This window comes from Heteronotia binoei, chromosome 5, assembly GCF_032191835.1.
Source record: "Heteronotia binoei isolate CCM8104 ecotype False Entrance Well chromosome 5, APGP_CSIRO_Hbin_v1, whole genome shotgun sequence".
NCBI classification, from domain to species: Eukaryota; Metazoa; Chordata; class Lepidosauria; order Squamata; family Gekkonidae; genus Heteronotia; species Heteronotia binoei.
In genome coordinates, this window is record NC_083227.1 from 148,539,223 (window position 1) to 148,557,279 (window position 18,057).

The 18,057-nt window shown below is 39.2% G+C and overlaps 1 protein-coding gene across 3 annotated transcripts in view; it reads right to left on the reverse strand.

The window, feature by feature from the left end:
• CPEB4 (cytoplasmic polyadenylation element binding protein 4) overlaps positions 1–18,057 on the reverse strand; it is a 94,401-nt gene that overhangs the window by 60,820 nt on the left and 15,524 nt on the right. For all 3 annotated transcript variants that reach the window (XM_060240567.1, XM_060240569.1, XM_060240568.1), the window contains exon 3: positions 2,706–2,787. In XM_060240567.1, the coding sequence (XP_060096550.1) occupies positions 2,706–2,787 (82 nt within the window). The remainder of the gene's footprint in view (positions 1–2,705; positions 2,788–18,057) is intronic.

Genomic DNA, 18,057 nt, shown 5'->3' on the forward strand with positions numbered 1-18,057 from the left:
TGAGTCCTCCTGAACCAGAGACATTTCATCTCCTGTCGGCTTTCCCCCAAGATTTAGTTTAAAAACTGCTCTGCCACCTTTTTGATTTTAAGCGCCAGCAGCCTGGTTCCATCTGGGGACAAGTGGAGACCGTCTCTTTTGTACAGCTCCAGCTTGTTCCAGAAAGCATCTCAGTGCCTAACAAATTTAAAACCTTCCCTCCTTACACCATCGTCTCATCCACACATTGAGACTTCTAAGTTGTGCCTGTCTCTCCAGCCCTGCACATGGAACAGGTAGCACTTCTGAGAAGGCTACCTTGGCGGTCCTGGCCTTAAGTCTCCCACCTAGCAGCCTAAATTTTTCCTCCAGGACCTCACGACTGCATTTCCCCACATCATTGGTGCCAACATGCACCACAACCACTGGCTCCTCCCCAGCACTGTCTATCAGCCTATCTACTACATGCGTAATGTCTGCTACCTTCACACCAGGCAGGCAAGTCACCATACGGTCAGTACGCGGTTTTGCCAACCAGCTGTCTACTTGCCTAAGGTTCAGATCACCAACTACCAAGACCCCCCCTCTCTCCCTGCCCAGAGATGGTTCCTTGGCGCGAAAGGATTCCCACTCACCAACTGAAGAAGAGGTCCCTCCTGAGGGCGCATTCCCCTTATCCTCAGCACGGTGCCATGTTCCCTCTCGACCCTTATGCTCCCTGGCAGCAACGAGGCTGCCACATTCAGAGAGGGGCTCATCTAATACGTCCCTGAGAGTTTCCCCTGAGTGACTGTCTCTGCTTCTCCAGGTCAGTCACCTCAGCCTCAAGGGTACGAACTCATTCCCTGAGGACCAGGAGCTCCTTGTATCGAGCACACATCCAAGACTTCTGTCCTGTGGGCAGATAGTCATACCCTGACTCCTCAGCAAGCAGAAACAACAGGGCACTTTTGGAGCCCGGGACTGAAAGTTAAGCTCCGAGTTGCTTCTGCTTGCTTAGGGGCTGGAAGAAATCTCTGACCCCTCAGTAAGCAGAAACAACGGGGCATTTTCAGTGCCCAGGACTGAAAGTTAAGCTCCATGTTGGGCTGACGTTGGGCTAGACGGCGCCTGCAAGAAGAGGCCATTCTGGCCCTCAAGTGGGGCGGCAGAGGTAGGGGGCGGATGGCTCCATTGCAGACAGGGCAGGGTAGGGTAGGCTGGCGCACACAAGTGAAGGTCCCGGCTGCACCCCGGGGCTGGGGATCAGTTGAGAGGTGATGTTTGGCTGCAGGGTTTTCTGGCCTGGTCTCGCTGGCCACCCGAACGAGGGTGGGAGCTGCACTTGGGCAGCCTCGGCTCGCCCTCCGACAGGAAGAAATCCAAATCAGAGGTCTTGTAGCCCCAGAAGTCAGCTGCGACTTGGTAGCGCCTCCCACCCCCCACCCCCTTTATCCCGCCGGGCTTGCGTAGCTGGATCATTCTATAGGAGACCGTGCAACACGTATCTAAACCTCTGAGTGGCTCCCCACCAGAGCTGCTGGAAGAGGGGTGGAAAGGGATCACCTTGGGGCAGCTGTGGGGAGGGGAAGACTGTATGGCAGCGATCTGGCAGCTTTCCTCCTCAGCAGTGGTAGGAGAGAAGGCCATGGAGGGTGGGGCCACTATGTGCCCCCTGAAAAAAAAATCAGGGCCCCCCAATTCTTCAAATCCTGGCTACTGGGCTGGTTTTCCATAATGCAAAGACACACCAAAGCAAATTAACTGGAGCATACAGCCACCAGGTTTCACATGTTCATTATTATCCGTGCTACAATATTTCATTTAATTCTTACTGTACCTCAAGCTATCCCAAGATTACAAAGGAGCTATAATGACTCTTGACAATAGAGCCTAGAATTTTCATCCAAACCAAAGGTAAATAAAGTTCTATAGCAGATAAATGCTTGACTCATTTGCAACTCCAGTTTATGAGATAAGCATTACCTACATAGCCTAAGGACTAGCTCAAGTGTTCCACCCCCATGCTACAACAAAATTCCCAGTATTCTAACAAACCCTGCAGCTTATTCTATAAAAAAAGTATTGTTCACTATATATGTGTGTCATTAAATATTAAGGGAAATTATCAGCTGGCTAGGTATATTTTGGAGCCCTGTGGCGCAGAGTGGTAAAGCTGCAGTACTGCTATCAAACTCTTTGCTCACAACCTGAGTTCAATCCTGGCAGAAGCTGGGTTCAGTTAGCCGGCTCAAGGTTTACTCAGCCTTCCATCCTTCTGAGGTTGGTAAAATGAGTAACCAGCTTACTGGGGGGGAAGTGCAGATGACTGGGGAAGGCAATGGCAAACCACCCTGTATAAAGTCTGCCATGAAAACATCGTGATGCTACGTCACCCCAGAGTCAGAAAGGACTAGTGCTTGCACAGGGGACTACCTTTTAAAGGTATATTTTGCCTCTCATTAGATAAGGCTTCAACTTTAATTTTAAAATGTTGCAAATTTGAAGCCAGGAGCACTGACAAACATGGCCTAGGTTTTTAAATTTTCACATGGTAAGAAAAACACTCGATATAGACAAACGTTATACCAACAGTTTCTTTTCAAGGCAAATGAAAAAGGCAGGCTCAACTAACCAACCTGTATGTAGTAAGGGAAACAAGCTGCCTTAGGTATTCTGAAAATTACTCATATTCTACACAATTATGTTATCCTATGTATTACAAAATGATAGTAATCTAAGTTTACCTTTCAGTGAGTCATTTTCAGCTCTCATTATATCAATTAGTGAGTTCTCCAGTGAATGCATGTCAAAAGTTCTCGTGCGGTCCTGCAGATAAACACAAATGCCAGTTTAGAAAAAGAATGATAACAAAAGTTAAGCAAAGTTTTCCATTTAGTTAGATTTCAAATAAGAAGCCATAATGCTAATGACAATAAAAATGAAGCTTAGAAGCCATTTAGATTAAAAAGAGTTTAGAGAGAGAATGCACCATTTGCATCACTGTCTTCAACGGAATGCCACTGGAGGCTCCAGATAAGGCAGGGAGATACATAAATATTTTTCAAAGAGAATGCTGGCTTGTACCCAAGATCCATGAATGGAGCAAAACTCATAGAATGAGACTCTCTCACACATACACACACACAAACACACTCTATTCCTGGGGTGCAGATTACCCCCCAGGAATAGCACAGGGCACAGTCTGTGTATGAGGGGGAGGGTTGTTTTGAGAGAGAATTGGAACAAATAATCCCCCCCCCCAAGGAAAGTACCCTTTCAACAATGGAAAATGGCACTGGACACAAGCCGAAATTCAAAAAAGCAAACAGTGATAGGGAAATAAAATTTCATTTATGGTCATAAATGTCAAATAATTGCTCATATATTGTATGATGTTCATTGCACCACAATTTAATTTATCATTAAGCACAACCTAAACCAACTGCAGGGTATTTCAATAACATTGTCACAAGGCAGGAAGCCCTTACAACATGCCAGGAGTATGGTTTGTTGCGGATTTTATAAATAAAATAAGCATGGATTTTCTGCTGTGTTTTTAGTAATGACCCAATAGCTGGTTTTATCAGGGCTTTTTTTGTAGACAAAGCCCAGCAGGAACTCGTTTGCATATTAGGTCATACCCCCTGACACCAAGCCAGTCGGAACTGCGTTCCTGTGTGTTCCTGCTCAAAAAAAGCCCTGGGTTTTATTATTCATTGCTGTGAACTACCCACAGTACATTTAAGTCGTAAATGCAGTTGGGAATATATAAAAAAGGTATAATGGAGCAAAAGTAAGGTAGTGAGGAGCTACGACCAGTCTGGCTTGGAAAGCTGAATCGCAATACTAACATGTTGTCTCCAATGCCCTACTTATTAAGTATAATCACTATGACTCTTCAAGTCTTGATTACAAGGTACTGAGAAAGGTAACCTTAAACTTCAATGCAAGCTTTTAAAAGTGCAGGATTTTAAAAGACAGATACTCAAGCAAAATTTTGAATACAGGGAACATGTAATAATGGCATTTCGAAGTACCTTTATTGATATAAATCAAGTAGTAAAGTATACAGAGATACATTTGGTAAGGATCTCGTCATCTTCTAAGTTCCTACTATATTTATTTTATTATCTCAGCAAAATTAATATACTTAAAAATTGATTTAAAATAAAATCTAAGGAAGACGAGCAAAAAATAGGGTTGCCAGGTCCAATTCAAGAAATATCTGGGGACTTTGGAGGTGGAGCCAGGAGACTTTGGGGTGGAGTCAGCAGAGAGGTTGCGACAAGCATGATTGGACTCCAAATGGAGTTCTGGCCATCACATTTAAAGGGATCACACACCTTTTAAATGCATTTCCCCCACTGGAAATAATGAAGGATGGGGGCACCTTCTTAGGGGGCTCCTAGAATTGGATCCCCTGAAACTCTGGGGGTGCTTGGAGGAGAGGCACCAGATGCTATGCTGAAAAAGTGATACCTCTACCTCAAAAAACAGCCCCCTTCAAGCCCCAGATACTCACAGATTGATTCTCCATTATACCCTATGGGAACCACTCTCCATAGGAAATAATGAAGTGCCCAGCAAACATCCCCCTCCCCCGCTTTCTGATAACGCTGAAGCGGGGGGAGGGCCTCCAAACTGGGGCATCTCCCTTGCCACCAACTGGGGCTTGGCAACCCTACAAAATAAAACAAAGTTGAAAGCCAAAGCATAACACTTCAATTTGTAGTACTGTAATTATAAAAGAAACAGATGACAAAAGCAGCACAATCGTACAACAAAAAGCAGCCTAAAAATAACAACAACAACAAAGATATTCTGTCTGGCCAACTGATAACTCCCCTCCCCCCACTTCACTAACAAGACAGATACCTATTTGTATTTTTTGACAGTATACGTCATTGGAGTTGAAACTGTAAAACAAATCATTTTGCCAAATAGGGCAGTAAGCTCAAAGCTGTTCACCAACATTCAGAGTTCAAAGAACTCATTAATTTGCTATAGATACTAACTAAACCTTTAACAAAGCACTGCAGTAGTACAAAACACCATTTGCCCGGTACTATGTAGTTATCAGTAGTTTCAAATACTGCACAATAAAAACTGCACCTCTTAGAATTCTCTCTACTGCAAATATTGGTGTTCTAAACTGCCTAGTATTCTGTAGAATACGATTATGTTGCACCCTTTTAATTATTATTTGGCACAACTAGACCCACACTGGAATTTACATAAATACTTAACCAATTCAAGTAATCATGCAACATATTTGTCCTCTCAGTCCACCTATAGCACTTTCCAAATATTTCCCCTTTGTAACTGTCAAGGCCATCTTTCACAGTTCCTTGACCAAACAGCAAATATACAGGGTTTCAGATCTATTTTTCTGATTACTGAAGTTAAAATATATTTTACATTTTATTATTGAAATATAACTCAGAAAGATTGACCAAAGTAGCATCATCCTCAGTTTCTTTTAATGGCGCTAGTATTTATAATGTTACAAATGTACTTTTTTGCAAAGTTGTTCTAGCCTAGGAATAAAACCCCAATCATGTTTACTCATCTATCAAACTGATTCCCACCCATCCCCTGTACAATGAACACATCGCTAAGATGCATTAAATGATCTTTATCTTTTTTTTTAAATGAAGAGTAACATTCCTCCCAGATATTCTCCCTAACTCACCTAAAAATAAATAAAACACATTTGTCTTAAATAAAAGTGTCAAGAAATCCAGGACACAGGATTAGCAATGAGCCTCTGCTGGACAATACACATACATGTCTACTTTGCAACCCTTGTCTCCCTACTTTAGATGTCAACTTGTAATTTTCCAAGGTATGTACAATCATGCCTGGTTAATAGTAAAATAAAATTTAAAAGAAGGTACTACAGGAAATAATTTAGGCAGATGAATTTCCCCTTTAGACTAGGTAGAACAGTGTTACTACAAATACAGGATTAAATCCTGCTATTCCTGCAAACTCCTGGCAAAAGAGTATCTGCTCATTTGCTTGGAGTGGCAGGACATGTTCTTTAAATGTCTCAAACTTGAAAGCTAAACTACCTCCCTATGATGGAAGCAATGAACTTTAGCGTCTATAACAAATACACCAGAGCAGACAAAAGAATCAGCTACCTCTGAACCAACAGAAAGGACAGCAATGATCTCTGGAAATAGTACAGGTACAGCTGAATGTAAGTCCAGTAGCACCTTAGAGACCAATAAAATTTGGGGAATATAAGCTTTCAAGAGTCAAATCTCCCTTTATTATAACCTCCCCCCACCCCCCAAAAAATCTTGTTGGTCTCTAAGGCAATACTGGGCTTGAACCTAGTTGTTTACTGCAGACAAATATGGCTACCCTCTGGAAATAGTATAACATGTTTATAGGAAATTCTGAAATTAACAATAGTACACGTTCTCAATGATAAGGAAAAAAATCATTAAGGACTTCCGGGCTTTGGTCATGGAGGATTGAGCTGCTTCTCAGCCGAGGAGCAGACCAGAGCCTCTGTTCTGGGCAGAGAAGGTGATCCTAACACCTGCTGCCGACTTCTTCCAGATAGGCAGAAGGCCAAGACATGCATATTAAATTCTGAGGGGATTTACTTTGGCTGACGAGGAGTTCCAGTGGGGTTCCTTTTTGGCTTTGAAGAGTCCCCGGAGAAGGATTGCATTCAACCGTCTACAGAGGATTTCTGAGGTCATTACATTGACTTAAATTCACCAAGATTCAAGGTTTCTTTGGAACTGATCGACATTAATCTTTGAAAAGAGCAGTGTGCATAAGGATAATGGCAAAAAGGTAAAATCTATATCACTCCGGGACTAATATAAGACCAATTTAAAATAAAAACAAAGGTCTGGATCTAGCTATATTATCTTAAACTAAGGAAGATAAAGGAGGGGGTAATTTTGGGACTAATGACATTGGAGGAATAAGGATAAAAGTGGAAAAACAAACTTTGTTTTAAATACCTGTGGTCGGGTCAGACAACCCCCTCCGAAATAGAACTGCTGACTTGGTGAAGACATCACAGGAAATGGCGTCACAGAAACAACGTGAGACTTCTTAACCATTGAAAATGAGATTTCGTGGCAAGAGAGGAAGGAAGTAGCCATTAAGAGAAGAGAAAATTGCAATCCTCCCAGCCCTCTCTAGGACTTTAAATCATAGAAAACTACTGGCGGCCATTAAAAGAAGGTCAACATTTTAAAAATTAATTAAAAGAAAATGGGACTTTAAAAAATAGTGGAGCCGGCAGATATCATCATTAAAAGGTGAAATCTATTGGATTATATGTTTTGAATCAATTTTGGTGCATTCCAGAAGAAAAAAGGAAAAACTTTTTAAAAGGGACAGAAAAGCCGCGGGCGCCATTTTGAAGAAATAAAAACTTTAAAAAATTAATTTTTGGACTTAGGAGTCTCTGGGAACGGCGATTTTAGGCTCATATAAAAGGGCATGCTCCAATCTACAAGACCATGTAATTGAAAACTGAATTTGTGAGGTCAACTTTGGAGCCTATTTAAACAATGGGCAGACTGTGATGTCTGCGCAAAAAACAGGAGCAAAGCAGATTCGAACAAGGGCTGGGTCACTTGAAGAAGCAAAAATGGCTAAATGGCAGGAGGCAATGGATGCTAGGTGGCGGGCCTAGCTCGCCTGGGAAATTATAGATGTTTGTATGCAAATGCTAGAAGTGTTCGAAGTAAAATTGGTGAATTGGAATGTTTAGTGTTGGGAGAAAACATAGACATTGTGGGAATTTCAGAAACTTGGTGGAATGAGGAGAATCAGTGGGACATGGTGATTCCTGGATATAAGCTATATCGGAAGGATAGGGAGGGAAGGGTTGGAGGTGGAGTGGCTCTGTATGTCAGAGAGGATATACGGTCCAGTAAGACTGAGATCAGAGAATTAGATTCACTTTTAGAAATGCTTTGGTTTGAAATAGAGGGCACAAAAGGAAATTTAACTATGGGAGTTTGTTATCGCCCACCAAATCAAAAGAGAGAGGACGATTATAATATGATGGAAGGCTTAAAGATAGCAGCTAAACGTAAAAACTGTGTCGTAATAGGTGATTTTAACTACCCGCAGATTGATTGGGTCAATATGTGTTCTGGTCGAGAGAAAGAGATTGAGTTTCTTGATGCTCTCAATGACTGTGCTATGGAGCAGATGGTCTCAGAACCTACCAGGGGTGGGGCGATCCTGGATTTGGTCCTAAGTAACGCCCAAGACTTGGTGAGAGATGTAAAAGTGATTGTGCCACTTGGGAGCAGTGACCATAATGTTATTGATTTCACCGTTTGTATAAATAGGGAGTTGTCCAAAAAGACCGCCACAACCATGTTTAACTTTAAAAGGGGTAAATACACTGAGATGAGGAGGCATGTGAGGAGGAAACTGAAAGGAAAGGTACATACGATCAAAACCCTTGGGGAAGCTTGGATGCTATTTAAAACTATAATCCTAGAAGCTCAGATAAAATACATACCACAAGTTAGGAAAGGCACAAACAGGCATAAGAAAAGGCCTGCGTGGTTAACAAACAAAGTAATGGAAGCTGTAAAAGGTAAGAAGGACTCCTTTAAGCGGTGGAAAACCAGTCCAAGTGAGATTAGTAAAAGGGAACACAGGCTGTGGCAAATCAAATGCAAGACTGTGATCAGGCAGGCAAAAAGGGACTATGAGAAGCATATTGCAAAAAACATAAAGACCAACAATAAAACTTTCTTCAAATATATTAGAAGTAGGAAACCAGCCAGGGAGGCAGTGGGGCCCTTGGATGACCATGGGGCAAAAGGATTACTGAAGGAGGATAGGGAAATGGCTGAGAAGCTAAATGAATTTTTTGCCTCCGTCTTCACTGTGGAAGATGAGAACTTTTTGCCCGCACCAGAACCACTAATTTTGGAAGGGGTATTGAAAGACCTGAGTCAGATTGAGGTGACAAAAGAGGAGGTCCTACAACTGATAGACAAATTAGAAACTAATAAGTCACCGGGTCCGGATGTCATACATCCGAGAGTTCTGAAAGAACTCAAAGTTGAACTTGTGGATCTTCTAACAAAAATCTGTAATCTTTCATTGATATCTGCCTCCGTTCCTGAGAACTGGAAGGTAGCAAATGTCACCCCCATCTTTAAAAAAGGCTCCAGAGGAGACCTGGGAAATTACAGGCCCGTCAGTCTGACTTCAATACTGGGAAAGTTGGTAGAAACCATTATCAAGGACAGAATGAGTAGGCACATTGATGAATACGGGTTATTGAGGAAGTCTCAGCGTGGGTTCTGCAAGGGAAGATCTTGCCTCACTAACCTGTTACATTTCTTTGAGGGGGTGAACAAACATGTGGACAAAGGAGACCCAATAGATGTTGTTTACCTTGACTTCCAGAAAGCTTTTGATAAAGTTCCTCATCAAAGGCTCCTTAGAAAGCTTGAGAGTCATGGAGTAAAAGGACAGGTCCTCTTGTGGATTAAAAACTGGCTGAGTAATAGGAAGCAGAGAGTGAGTATAAATGGGCAGTCTTCGCAGTGGAGGACGGTAAGCAGTGGGGTGCCGCAGGGCTCGGTACTGGGTCCTATGCTCTTTAACTTGTTCATAAATGATTTAGAGTTGGGAGTGAGCAGTGAAGTGGCCAAGTTTGCGGATGACACTAAATTGTTCAGAGTGGTGAGAACCAGAGAGGATTGTGAGGAACTCCAAAGGGATCTGTTGAGGTTGGGTGAGTGGGCGTCAACGTGGCAGATGCGGTTCAATGTGGCCAAGTGCAAAGTAATGCACATTGGGGCCAAGAATCCCAGCTACAAATACAAGTTGATGGGGTGTGAACTGGCAGAGACTGACCAAGAGAGAGATCTTGGGGTCGTGGTAGATAACTCACTGAAAATGTCAAGACAGTGTGCGTTTGCAATAAAAAAGGCCAACGCCATGATGGGAATTATTAGGAAGGGAATTGAAAACAAATCAGCCAATATCATAATGCCCCTGTATAAATCGATGGTGCGGTCTCATTTGGAGTACTGTGTGCAGTTCTGGTCGCCGCACCTCAAAAAAGATATTATAGCATTGGAGAAAGTCCAGAGAAGGGCAACTAGAATGATTAAAGGGCTGGAGCACTTTCCCTATGAAGAAAGGTTGAAACGCTTGGGACTCTTTAGCTTGGAGAAACGTCGACTGCGGGGTGACATGATAGAGGTTTACAAGATAATGCATGGAATGGAGAAAGTAGAGAAAGAAGTACTTTTCTCCCTTTCTCACAATACAAGAACTCGTGGGCATTTGATGAAATTGCTGAGCAGACAGGTTAAAACGGATAAAAGGAAGTACTTCTTCACCCAAAGGGTGATTAACATGTGGAATTCACTGCCACAGGAGGTGGTGGCGGCCACAAGTATAGCCACCTTCAAGAAGGGTTTAGATAAAAATATGGAGCACAGGTCCATCAGTGGCTATTAGCCACAGTGTATGTGTGTATATAAAATTTTTTGCCACTGTGTGACGCAGAGTGTTGGACTTGATGGGCCGTTGGCCTGATCCAACATGGCTTCTCTTATGTTCTTATGTTCTATGGAGGGAAGACTGGTAAAAATAATAAAGGAATCATTAACAGAAAGTAAAAAGGAAATTAAAAAAGACATAGAATCCAATGCAGAAAAAATCAAAAAAGAAATTTAAAAAGAAATTGAAGATCTCAGAAAGGATTCTCAAGCAGCGTTAAAGAAAGTTCAGAAGGTAGAAGAAAAGGTGAAAGGCCAAGATTTAAGAATAGACACAGTGGATTCCACTATTCAAGAAATGCAGGAGAAAGCAGTACTACAAGATTGTAAATTAACGGAAAATCAGATAAGGTTGAGAGGAGTGCCTGAATCTGTTGAGACTGATTTAAGGACATGTATTATAAAAATCATTGCTGAATTTTTGGATGAAGACCCAGATGAAACCAGCTATTTTTATGACTACATTTATAGGGTAAATTCAGATTATGCCAGAAAAAACAAATTACCAAGAGATGTGGTAGTAAGATTTGTGACAAGAGATACGGTGGGAAAGATTTTGAGCAAACAATTTGAAAAAACACTGGAGGTCGATGGCAGCAGTGTAAGAATCATGAAAGAATTGCCAAGGAAAGTCATCAACAACAGGAGACTGTACAAAAAATTGACAGAAAAGCTGTGAGAAAATGAAATGAGATACAGATGGATACTTGCAGAGGGTTTAAATTTTGAATACAAAGGAAAGAGTGTCACAATTACAAGCACTCAGGAAATGACAAAGTTCTTGGGGGATCATGAAGAATTTGGAGGAACAGATTAAGAATAAAAAGTCATTATGGATTACAAATTAATATCTTGGAATGTAAATGGAATAAATTCACCACAAAAAAAGAAGGGCAACCTTTCATTAGATTGGGAAACAAAAATGTAATATAATTTGTCTACAAGAAGTACATATTAAGCAAATGGATTACAAATTTTTATGGAATAAACAACTTGGTATGGAATTTTGTTCATTGGCCAAGGAGAAAAAAGGGGCGTGGTTTTTTATATTAAACAAGAATTAGACCCAAAATTGATTTTTAAAGACGATAATTGTAGATATATTGCAGTGGAAGTGACACTGAATTACAAAAGAACTTTGTTATTGGGAGTGTATGCCCCAAATGGAGCAAAAGACTTCTTTTTTAAAGACATTATGCAACAATTAGACCAAGTGGTGTATGAGCAAATTATGATAATGGGAGACTTTAATGGAAGTTAAAAGTATTTTGGATAGGTCTGGAAAAAAATAATGAAGGGAAGCTACCAAAATTTGGAAGACATTTGGAGGAAATTTAACCCCAAAGGACGTGATTATACTCTCTTTTCAGCAACACATAATTCTTTCTCGAGAACTGATATGTTACGGATTACAAAAGATCTTGGACTATTAACAAAGAAAATAGAGATACTTCCTAAAATAGGGGCAGACCACAATCCAATAATGTGGTCTGCAAAACCAGTGAAAAAGACTCTAAGATGGCGGATAAATGAAGATTTGCTTCAGAAGCAGGAGGTAGTGGCATCTCTGGAAAAGGAGACTAAATTCTTCTTCCAAATAAATGAAAAAGAAGACATTTCAAATTGTGTGGGATGCCTATAAAGCGGTAATGAGGGGCATTTGAATTACACTGAATAATAAAGAGAAAAGAGCCAAAAATAAGCAATTGATGGACATTCAGAAAGAAATTGAATAAAGAATAAGGAATAAAGGGGAAGGAGCTTAAAAAACGACCTGGAAATAAGAAAATTATAAGGGAGATTACAATATTACAAAACCAACTGAGCCATTTGTTGAATAAAGAAGTGGAACGAACTTAAAAAGACTTCTACAGAAATCTTTTGAAGGAGTGAATAAACCTGGAAAATACTTGGCATGGCAAATGAAGAAAAAAAGGGAAAATAAAGTTATTAATAAAATTGTATCAGGAGGAAAGGACGTTGCTGATCAGGAAGGAATTAAAAGAAAATTTTATAAATACTATGCCAATCTATTTAAAAGTCAAAAGGTGAATAGAAAAAAAATTGATGCGTATTTACAGAAAATTAAGGAAAATCCCTTAACAGAAAATATGGAGAAGGTACTGAATGAACCAATCGAAAAAGGAGAAACAGAGGCGGCAATTAATTCATTGAAGATAGGGAAAGCACCTGGTCCAGATGGCTTTATGGCAAAATTTTATAAAGTTCTCACGGAGGCGTTAATACCAAAACTTCAGAAATAGATGAATATTATAAAAATAGATGGAAAGATCCCTAATACATGGAAAGAAGCAGTATTTCGTTGATACCAAAAGAAGACAGAGACACTACAAATGTACAAAACTATAGACCAATTTCATTACTTAACAATGATTATAAAATATATGCCAGAATTTTAGCAGAACGCCTGAAACAGCATTTGAACAATTTTATTAAAGAGCAAGCAGGATTTCTTCCCAGGAGGCAAATTAGAGATAATATCAGAACAGTTGTAGATATTATTGAATATTATGAGAAACATCTTGAAAAAGTAGCTTTATTTTTTGCTGATGCAGAGAAAGCATTTGGCAATGTGCATTGGGACTTTATGTTTGCAGTGATGGAGAAACTGAGATTGGGAGATTTTTATAAGAATGGTGAAGGTGATATACACTGAACAAGCAAGGCTCTGTGTAAATGCATATTTGACGGAAAGAAATGATAATTAGTAAAGGAACAAGACAAGGTTGCCCTCTATCTCCATTGATATTTATAATGACCTTAGAGGTTTTGCTAATGCAAATTCAAGAAGATAAAGAGATAGAGGGACTGAAATTGAAAGGTATTTCTTATAAATACAGAGTGTTTGCAGATGGTGTAATGTTTATAAATGAAAATCCCACTCATGTAACAACATTGCTGCTTCATAAGATACAAGAATATGGAGAATTGGCAGGATTTTATATAAACAAAGAAAAATCAAAAATTATGTGCTAAATATGTTAAAAAGTAAACAGGAAGAACTAGAGAGGCTAACAGAGTGTGAAGTTACTTCCAAAGTAAAATATTTAGGTGTCGAAATAACAACAAAAAATCTGGACTTGTACAAAAATAATTATGAAAAGCTTTGGCATAAGATGGATGGAGATTTGATAAAATGGAATAAGTTGAATTCGTTATGCTGGGCAGAATTTCTGCAATCAAGATGAATGTCTTACCGAGAATTACGTTCCTATTTCAAACAATTCCAATAGTGAAAGATAACAAACAATTTAATTAATGGCAAAGGAAACTTTCAGAATTTGTATGGGCCGGGAAAAAAACAAGAATTAAAATGAAAATCTTGACTGATGCGGAAGAAAGGGGGGGATTTCAACTGCCTAATTTGAAGTTGTATCATGATGCAGTATGCCTGGTGTGGATTAAGGAATGGATGGCATTACTAAATAGAAAATTACTAGCATTAGAAGGCCATGGAAATGTCTTTGGTTGGCATGCTTACATGTATTATGGGAAAAATAAGATGGACGGTTTTTTCGCATCATTATATAAGAAGCAATCTGTTAAATACTTGGTCAAAATATAAAAGATATGGGGATGAGAGGAAACCGCTTTGGATTGTGCCAACAGAAGTAATAAAATTATATTCAGATACTAAAGATGAGAAGTGGTTATCATATAAACAGCTTTTAAAAATACACGGCGGAAAGTTGGAATTAAAACCAGCTGAAGAATTACAATATAAATATAATTGGTTTCAATTGCAACAAATTAAGAGTTTGCTTGAACAGGACATCAAGAATGATGTAATAAGACAAGAACAAACAGAATTGGAGAGAATGCTGTTTGGTGAAAATGAAAAATTGATTTCAAGAACTTATAAACTATTACTGAAATGGTCTATGGAAGATGAAATAGTTAAATCTTAAATGATAAAATGGGTGATAAATATAAATAAGGAAATACAGATGGAGTCATAGGAATACTTATGGAAGAACTCTATGAAAATATCGACATGTTATTATATTAAAGAAAATTGTTTCAAAATGTTATATAGGTGGTATATGACACCCAAGAACTGGCAAAAATGAACAATCAGGTGTCGGATAGATGTTGGAAATGCAAAAAACAAGGAGGATCTTTCTACCATATGTGGTGGACTTGTGAAAAGGCAAAACAATTTTGGCAAATGATTCAGCAAGAGATTTCGAAAATTTTGGGATATAATATCAAGAAGGCACCAGACATTTTTCTGTTGGGATTACAAATGGAAATATTTCCAAAACAAGATAGAACAATAATTTGGTATATGCTTTCAGCTGCTCGGACATTATATGCGCAGATCTGGAAGCAAGATAAAATACCAGAAAAGTGGGAATGTACTTTAAAAGTTATGCATTGGAGTGAAATGGACAAGCTTACAAGAATCTTAAAAGAACATGATTTAGAGAAGTTTAAAAATGAATGGGGAAAATTTCAAAAACATGTTGAAAAGCAATGGAATGTTAAAGGTTATTTGGTGATTTTTGACAATGATTAAGTTCTAAAGGAACGTTAAATGGATTATAGTAAAAAAGTGAGACTATTGGAATAAATTTTTTTTGCGTTCTTTTGATAATGACTAAAGGACTACTATGAAGATGGATTATAATTATAACCTATGGTTTTTTCTTTCCTTTTTTCTTTATGTTTTTTTTTAATGAAGATTCTTTAATAGACAAACTGATTACCTTTTTTTTAGCAATTTAATTAAAATACACTGCTGGGGGTCACTAAAAGGAAGGAGGGGGGAGAAAATGTATTAATTTTAATAACAAGTGATAAGTGTTATGACAATATATTACAGTATAATAAATTGTTTTAAACAAGGAAAAAATCATTAAACACAATGCAAAAGCTATATGCTCTGAAGTAACAAATGTAGCTTTCCAGAATGAAATGTGAATCTGGAAGAGAAGCAAATATACAATGTGATCTAACGTGTATTTATAGTGAAGAAAATTCTATGGATTGCAGTGATACATGATTTACTAAGAGTGATAAGGAATACATTCTGGGGTATTAACTGGAATCAGCTTTCACCTACTCTTTAGGCAGAAACTATTCTTCTGATTCCATTACTTGTTTCCTTATCCACTACTCCTATGTTTGGTGAAATTTTGTGCTTAATGTCACCTCTGGTGTTGGTTTTTAGATTTAGGTCATTAAAAACAACAAACTCTTGGACATTCCATCCATAAACTAAGACAAAATAATGGCACATATATGCTGCACAATAACTGACTTCACTTTTCCTGTGCACTTTCCATATTGCAAACATTCAGATTTAGCATTTGGTCCAAATTAATTGGATTAACTTTCAATGGACAAAATTGTTTTTATGCCAATAAACGCTTGTTGCTATTGTTGTAAAATTGTCAAGATGGTTGGAAAAGAATTGGGACTTTGCTAAGTTAGGTCTTTGATTCAGATAGCTCATTCATCATTCCACTTGTTTGTGGTTCTATAACTCTTGAACATTCCAATATCAAAATGTTCTTTGGTACCAGAGCTGGATTTCTGAACAAGCTAAGCAAGCTACAGTTTTGTACTTCAAAGTATTCAAGGCCTCTATTTTTTTTTAAAGTACTATAATAAAGCAACTCTTAAACTTGACATCATTTAGGGTTTCAGCATGTCTTAATCCGGCCCTGTCTGATATACATGATAATGATGCTATTCAACATTTTCAAATACCAAATCAACCACTATACCAATTTGGGAGGGGGGGCAGGAAAGTTGTAAAATATACCATAATGCTATTTCTACCTTGAAAGTTCAAGTACTGGAATATAACTTCATGTGAACATTAATAACAATTTCCCATTTACAGAACATCCACTTAATCGCAGTACATTGGGGGGGGGGGGGGAGAGGAAGAAAGATGCAAAGTAGACAGTATTTTATGACCTTTCAATTAGTTCTACAAACATATCTGCTTTTCAATTTATACCATCGTCTCTTTTACTTTTTATTACATTGCTCCCTGCCTTGACCTTACAGGACAGAATGCACCAACATGTCCAATAAACAGACATAATTCTACAATTCTAGCACACATGAGGTTCAATGTGGCCAAGTTCAAAGTAATGCACATTGGGGCCAACAATCCCAGCTACAAATACAAGTTGATGGGTTGTGAACTGGCAGAGACTGACCAAGAGAGATATCTTGGGGTCGTGGTAGATAACTCACTGAAAATGTTGAGAAAGTGTGCAATTGCAATAAAAAAGGCCAATGCCATGCTGGGAAATATTAGGAAGGGAATTGAAAACAAATCAGCCAGTATCACAATGCCCCTGTATAAATAGATGGTGCGGTCTCATTTGGAATACTGTGTAAAATTCTGCTCACCGCACCTCAAAAAGGATATTATAGCATTGGGAAAAGTCCGGAAAAGGGCAACTAGAATGATTAAAGGTTTGGAACACTTTACCTATGAAGAAAGATTTAAACGCTTGGGGCTCTTTAACTTGGAGAAACGTCGACTGCAGGGTGACATGATAGAGGTTTACAAGATTATGCATGGGATGAAGAAAGTAGAGAAAGAAGTCCTTTTCTCCCTTTCTCACAATACAAGAGCTCGTGGGCATTCAATGAAATTGCTGAGGAGTCAGGTTAAAACGGATAAAAGGAAGTACTTCTTCACCCAAGGGGTGATTAACATGTGGAATTCACTGCCACAGGAGATGGTGGCGGCTACAAGCATAGCCAGCTTTAAGAGGGGACTGGATAAAAATATAGAGCAGAGGTCCATCAGTGGCTATTAGCCACAGTATGTGTGTGTATATATATGTGTGTGTGTGTGTGTGTAGTGTGCACACACATATTGGCCACTGTGTGACACAGAGTGTTGGACTGGATGGGCCATTGGCCTGATCCAACATGGCTTCTCTTACGTTCTTACATGTGTTCCAAAAACCATTACCACTTGTGTACCTTAGAATCCCATATAAGTTACTCCCCATTAAACTCCAGGCTTCCAACAACTCACTACATATGACCATTAACTCCTAATCCTCACAAGTTTTTGAACACAGCAACTTCTCACAGAACAGTTACTATAATGAACTTCACTGGCAGAAGTCCTTGCCTCAAATATTTAACTATTTCTGACAGTTTCAACCAGCAGGCCCGTAACACTGCAGTGATCTTCAGCATTTCTAGAATCAAGACCTGTACCTTTAAACACCAAGCAGTCGCACTGATGCAATGAGCTGCAAGCACAAGACAGGAAGTCAAATAACAGAAAGAGAGGGAGCCCCAGTTGTGTCATCAACAGAGTTAACACCAGGCAGCACAGCAAAAGAGCCACAAAACAGAAACAGCCTAAGAAAACCACTGTAGTAAGGAGCAGGTAGAGGGTCTGAACTCTGGAAAAATTCTTTACACTGCTAGTTATCTCACCTCACTGTTCTGCTGTTCCTCTTGGCATACATGTCAAGAAAAACAGAAGTTGCACCCTTGCTCTCTATTCATGCACTCCATCAAAAGCAGCAAAAATTGGGGGCTTGTCATCCCACTGTCCAGTCAT